The sequence below is a fragment of the Cydia pomonella genome, unplaced genomic scaffold (genome assembly GCF_033807575.1).
Source record: "Cydia pomonella isolate Wapato2018A unplaced genomic scaffold, ilCydPomo1 PGA_scaffold_77, whole genome shotgun sequence".
NCBI classification, from domain to species: Eukaryota; Metazoa; Arthropoda; class Insecta; order Lepidoptera; family Tortricidae; genus Cydia; species Cydia pomonella.
In genome coordinates, this window is record NW_026907910.1 from 1,273 (window position 1) to 8,094 (window position 6,822).

The 6,822-nt window shown below is 37.3% G+C and overlaps 1 protein-coding gene across 1 annotated transcript; it reads right to left on the bottom strand.

Annotated features, from left to right (window-relative positions):
• Positions 1–1,361: 1,361 nt before the first annotated feature.
• Positions 1,362–6,818, bottom strand: LOC133534286 (conserved oligomeric Golgi complex subunit 4). Its single transcript, XM_061873387.1, has 6 exons — positions 6,430–6,818; positions 5,755–5,952; positions 3,817–3,919; positions 3,564–3,696; positions 2,086–2,206; positions 1,362–1,732 (listed from the first exon to the last, which is right to left on the bottom strand). Exons 1-6 carry the CDS (start codon positions 6,514–6,516, stop codon positions 1,493–1,495), a joined length of 882 nt encoding a protein of 293 aa, XP_061729371.1. The 5' UTR covers positions 6,517–6,818; the 3' UTR covers positions 1,362–1,492.
• Between the last annotated feature and the right edge of the window lie 4 nt (positions 6,819–6,822).

Here is a 6,822-nt window from a genome sequence, read left to right on the forward strand (position 1 = left end):
TTGGTCTGACACTGTAAACTTACATTGTGTTCAATAAATAAATATAAAATATAAAAAATACGTAGCTTCAAAAAGATTTTACCTCCAAAGTATTGTGCTTGTATTATTGGCAATAATTTTGTTAAGTTTGGCGAAAATATATACCTAGTCTTAATAGACCGCGGGCCAGGAGCATAAGTCGTCAGTCATCGCCTCCCGGTTGATATTTTGTCACATGGTAGTTTAGATGCTAACATGAATTAAAAAAATAGTCAGCCGGTTGTACCGCGGTGGAAAGAACGTCAGCTGGTTGCATGAACATTTAAAAAATAAGCGCTTTACGTTTTTATGATAGTAATAACAAAATCATGAAAGTTTGGTATAGCATCTAAACTATCATCTATCAAACGGGAGGCGATGACAAAAAATTTTTTTTACGTGTATATTACCCACTCACCAATGGAGCGACAGCTAACGTCCACGAGGGTTCATCATACATAACCGTTAAGCCGTTAACCACTAAACGAGTTATCATCCGGAAGGCGATTGGTCATGTAAATCTGTTCCTGGCTCGCGGTCTTTAAGTTTTTTTTTTCAATGAATAAATACAGAATAAAATAAGTATTATAAAGAAATATATATATATTATGCTTTACATTTTTTTGAGGAAACTGTGAATTTGAAACTAACAAATAGATAAAGAAATATAGACCACACATCGCCCTCCCTCCGATAAAATGTGTTCGCGAAAACTGCCACCTCTGACGTCGGATTTTGCACAAATCAGAGGGCCTACCGTGAACACCAAAGTTCGCAAATTGCGAAGATCTTTCTCTTTTACTCAATTAAGGCGTAATTAGAGTGACAAAGCAAGATATATAGCCTAGACACGGAATCTTACCACTGGTTGTATAATAGCAAGCGTCTGCGGTGACAGCTCGGGGGGAACGGCCACAAATAAAAAAATCTTTACAACTAATATGAAGAAAGTGATCTAAAGCCCCTGAAGGCTCCAAGCTCCAATAATTTATTCTCATGTTCATCTAGAGTGTCCAAAGCCTCAATTAGAATCAGATTTAAAAATATATATTATAAATAATAGGGTTGTTTCCATCTACAAGTCTCAGGGCAGAATTGTATCCCAATAAATTCTTTTGTATTATAAGAACATGTCAAACTACTTTTAGGGGACCTGTAATGACCATGTTTTTGTAAATATTTAATTTAAAATATCTTTTGGCACACGTCACGTGACCAAACTCGAAACGTCATTGAAGATTCTGATGACGTCACAACTCTCGGATTGACACTGTTGACAGTTAGGCGATAAACAACAAATGACAAATGTCAGTTGACAGTTCGTATCTTCTACGTGCGTATGTAGTTATGTGTCAAACCGTAAACTGTGACGTCACACAATTTTCAAAGAGCGTTTTGGGCGCGAAAGCATCTGTCAAAATATATTTTGTTAAATTAACATATTTAAAGCCGTTTTTAGTATAAAAGTTGAATTTTAGTTAATATAGAACGTAATACAAGCGTTTCGATAAATTGGAAACAACCGTATTACCACTGGTTGTATTGTTGCCAGCGCTCGCGGCAGCCGCCCGGGAGCACGTGAAGCTGCAAGTAAGCGCGCGCGCTCCACGCTGCGCCCTCCTGCTTCCAGTAATCGCGTAAATGCGTCCGCGAACACTGCCGCGTCGGACGTCGGGTCCGATACGGCGCAAGCACGACGGATTGCGGACTCCGTCTGTCAAATAATTGAAAATTAATATGGGAAATAAAATTAAGCGTGCGTAACACTAAGTTTTGGGTCATACAAGGCAGAAATACGTAAAAAGTCGAATAATTTCTACTCATGTTTTCCACTCACCCGATTAGAGAAGCCATTCGACTAATATGTCAGAGACACGGCAGTTAAGCAACATTTCGTGACAGTTTTCGCTACTCTGCCACGAAGTGCTGCAACAATATACCTCCTCCTATTCGTAAATCCAACACACTTTTCACATTCACTCAGGATTAGAAAATACCTTTTTAACCTGCAAATGCCGTGTTCGTTGCGTATCGTCAGATTTAGAGTTTAATGTAGTATATTTGTACCTTATTAGCGAGATATTTGGCTAGAAGGTCAACGCCCTCGTCAGCTCGGCCGATCTGCGGGAACAACTTAAAGAGCCGCTCCACAGCCGCTTCATCATCCTTGCGCGCCGCTTCTTCAAACCTGACAGGAATGGATTCAAATAAGTTCTTCTCTCATGTTTCATGTTGATTCAAATAAGTTAAAATAATTATATGATTCGCATTAAGCTCAACTTGTGGTTAAAGCAAGACATTTGGAGTCAAACTCATTTATAAAGCTTAATTAAATTAAATTATATATCATTTATTATCAACTAAGGCCTACACATCAAGACTTAATAAGTTTGATCTCATTCTAACAAACAAAAAAAATAAAATGACAGATAGAGGTAAACAACGGCTTGTTAGATGAATAAATTACGAATAACAGCAAAATTAATTCACGCTAAGCATGTGCAATTATTTATAAATAATTTAGTATGGGTAGCACATCGGTACTGGTGAATTTCCAATATGACTTGGAACTCCGGTAGTCTAAGAAGTGTAATGTTCTTACGGTAGATGTCGCTAGGGTCCCCTAGACCTATATGGTGGGAAAATTTGCTGCCTATGGATGAGGTCTCAGTGGCTCAGATGGCAGAGCGCCGGAGTATCGATCCAGAGGCTGTGAGTTCAAGTCTCACCCCAGTAATTTTTCCACTTTTAAATTTATTATTATTTAATAAGCAGGCAGGCAGTTTGACAACTGATATGACCTGTATCCAATATTCATAAAGATAGTTATCATGAACGAGTAGTAGATATAATGTGCTTGTCTAATTTATTTTTAAACTGGTTCACATTTGGTGCTGAAACCACATCTTCTGGGAGTCTGTTCCAAGTCCTCACCACTCGATTGCTGAAAAAGTGTTTGTATGGGTTCCTGTGAGCCCTATGCCTTTCCAACTTTAAATGATGACCTCTAAGACGGTTGTTGTTGTTGCGCTTGAACATCTCTTGGAAATCCTTGAGGTCATAGTGCCCAGATAGTATTTTGTACGTCTCTATTAGGTCGCCACGTTCTCTGCGGTGCATTAGAGTAGTGAGGTTCAGTTCCTTTATTCTCTCTTCATATGGCTTGTTTTTAAGTTGCCTTGGCAGTTTCGTGAAACTGCGTTGTACTTTCTCGAGCATCTCAATGTCCTTGGCAAAGTAAGGACTCCAGGCTTGAAAAGCATACTCCAGTACGGGTCTGACATATGTTTTGCATATTTTTAGCATCATATACGGTGTTAAGGTCTTGAAGGCTTTTCTAATGAGGTAAATCATGGTTCTGGCTTTCTTAATCATTGTAGAAATTTATTGTAAGCTTAATTGCATCGTTTGCAGACGTTTCTGCTTGTTAAATAAAAATAATTTAAAATTAATTCAATTTGGACCTTCCAGTCTCAAATCGGTTATAGTATATGAATGAAGAATATAAAAAACTTCGCTGAGTATTCTTGGCCGTTATTACATACTTGCGTACAAGCTGGTCGCGCAGCGTGGCCTGCGCGGCGGCCATGGCGGCGCGCGGGTCGAGCTCGCCGCGCGCGCGCGCCGCCGCCACCGACCCGGGGTCCATGCTCAGGAAGCGAGCCACGTGTGCCGCGCCTGTTATAACAAACGATTTTTTTTATTAAACAGGAGGTTGGAGATGGAGTTGAAAGTTTTTTAACAGTTTTAATACCTTCTTTGCAGACTAAGGCTAGTACTATGTAAATAATAACGGACCTGTTTCATAATCATGTGCTTTAATGGCCGCCTCAACTCCTGCACTGCACACTTGCAGATCTATGAGGTCATTGACACGCCGCTGACACTCTGCGACTCGGGACTGAAATAAAACATAAAATAAGTAAAAAGCAGCTTCAAAAAGGTTACATTGCTATCATTACAGGCAATCAATTGAAATAATTTAGCTAAAATTGCTATTCTAGTAGTTTCACCAAACTTTACCTTTTCAGGAGTAAGATTTCAGGATGACACACACACAATCACATTATATAAAATCAATTAAAAATAATTTAATCCTATAACTAAAATAAGAACTATTTAAATAAAATGAAATAAAATTTAAATGTCTTAATTGGAAATAAATAAATAAATAAATAAATAAATAAATATTATAGGACATTATTACACAAATTGACTAAGTCCCACAGTAAGCTCAATAAGGCTTGTGTTGAGGGCACTTAGACAACGATATATATAATATATAAATACTTAAATACATAGAAAACACCCATGACTCAGGAACAAATATCCATGCTCATCACACGAATAAATGCCCTTACCAGGATTTGAACCCGGGACCTTCAGCTTTGTAGGCAGGGTCACTACCCACTAGGCCAAACCGGTCGTCAAAAATAGTTGAATGTTACTTCTATTCAACTAAGTAATTTTTAATCCTTAATACACTTAATAAAGTCACAATAATATTCATAAAATAAAATATTCAAAGAAGTAGCAAGATGTTACTTAAATTATTAAAACCACAATTGTAAGATTTGTAGCTATAGACAAAACGCATAAATGACACTTCGATCGTGTTGTCCAAAGCGAATTACAATGTGATCGAAAATATTTCAATACATAAGATTTAGAGTCAACGGCCTACCTAGTATCTATATAACAAAAAGCAATAAACAAATAGAAACCTACCCCCCACTCTGATTTTCACCCGGACCAAAAGTGCCAAAAATACTGGCGGCATTGCCTCCATTCAAATCATTTAAATTAACATGTCATAGTTAACATTTTGAAAATATTAAACTGAGTCATTTAGAAAATCGTTTATACTGTAATAACATTTTTGTATGAGACATTTCTTAACAAGTTCTAAATTTATTAAAATTACATTCTCATTCTAAACATGTCCGGTAACTTATTATAAATGGTTATACTCATGCAGTACGCATTTTTAAAGCAAGCAATAAAAACAACTGGTAGTGCCTAATCTCCTAAAGCCCTTATATGTCTATACAAATGAAAAAACCAAAATTTGCCACCGAAATTTGAACCTATAGGAAATACAGTTGATTTTAGTTTGTTTGAAAATTGAAGGAAACCAAATAAAAGCAACTCTGTTCTAATTGAACATGATTAAAATTTTATTGAAGTGAATAAGTCCTATAGGTAGGACCTTGAGCCTTACGGGCTAAGATATCAAACAATAGCCGGGTCCACACGGAGTGAGCATATGTGAGGCAATTTTCTCACGTATAAACCGGCCAGTGTAGACATGCCTCGGTTAAGGCGGTACGTTCAGGCCAGGAAAACGTGTGCGCCACCTCAGCTGAGACATGTTCAAGCAGGGTCAGCGTTAAGCTTAGACGATAGGTGGTCCAAATCTCAAGTCTAAGCCTCGCACCCCATAATTACACATAATTCTGCCACCAGATGGCCTCGCAAAATGTCTCTTGCCTACATCAAATTTTGGTCTTGTGCCATCACTGTCATCAAAATATTATCATTGTAAAGAAGTAATTTTTGCCTACAAAAGGCATACAGATGGAAATGAGATGATTATGTTAACAACAAAATGTACTTATAAAATACTTGTCTAAAATAAAAGCTATTTCATTTCATTCAAATAAGTAATTGTAAACACAGGTTTAGACCAACTGAATTTTGATAGACCTCATCTTAATACAGCTTTGCTACACTTACCCTAGCTAAGTCCAGCTGACGTACTTTTGCGCTGACGTCTCTAGCCAACATTGCCGTCTTGTCTACCATATCTGCCGCAATCTGTGTATCTGCTTTCACCTCACCAAGCTTAGCATACGCTTGGCTTGCGGTCCGCAGCCGCCCTTCCAACGAGCACGCCTTTGATAAGACATTGGAAAGTGCTTCATCTACCTCCGTCTAGAAAAGGAAGGACAACACAAATTATAAATACTTCTATTTAATAATAATAATAACTCCACGGCCGATTCGGCCACGGCGACTGCTATCAACTCCGTTGCTGTCTCTGGTGTGCTCGCAAGTGACTGATGTAGCCGATCTTGCTACCAAAAGTTCGCGAACTTCTATTTAAATACCTTGGGGATTATACAACTTCATTATCAGTAGCAGAATAGTACTAACAGAGTTCTCAGATGAGGTTACTAATAAGCTGAAGTCGTAAATACGTGCTTTAAATGTTTGAGTACCAATAGGAATTAAAATCAGCTTCGCATTATAGTATAGAACTATGCTGTATCACTTATGTTAATATGTGTGTAGGTAAAGAGAATAGTAGTAGGTAAGAAATTAATTTGTAGATTTCTGTACTTCAGAAGGAATAATAAAATTACCAAAACATTAAATAGTGACACAATGCAATGTTTAGAATTAACTTACTTCTTCCTGTTCGATTTCATGAAGCGCTTTTTTTAAACCTTCTTCACTAGAAACATCGTATTTCTCTAAAAGAAGACTTAACGACATTATGTCGATTTACAGAGGAATAAACTAAAAACCGAAAAACAGGCAGGAATGGTTTATTGACGACACGAAGCCAAATTTTAGTTTGACATTGTTGAGTGTTGACATTGACAATCTTGACAGACAAAGATGGCGTTGTTGACAGCTGACATTTGGAAGCTATTATTGCCAAGATTTATTGCCTTTGGAATCAAACACAAATAGTTATATAATTAATAAGCAAAAGCTGAGTAGTGATGCATTAATATTTACCTTAAATTTAACATAAATAGAATTTTTGCTAGTAGCTAGTAGCTGTGCTATAATAAA

What these genes read in the sequence shown, in the direction of transcription:
- LOC133534286 (XM_061873387.1), bottom strand. Translation starts at nt 6,516, where the DNA reads ATGTCGTTAAGTCTTCTTTTAGAGAAATACGATGTTTCTAGTGAAGAA. An exon ending in GTCAGCTGGACTTAGCTAGG is followed by an intron (nt 3,920 to 5,754) that starts GTAAGTGTAGCA and finishes GTTTTATTTCAG; the next exon opens with TCCCGAGTCGCAGAGTGTCA. An exon ending in CCAAATATCTCGCTAATAAG is followed by an intron (nt 1,733 to 2,085) that starts GTACAAATATAC and finishes ATTATTTGACAG; the next exon opens with ACGGAGTCCGCAATCCGTCG.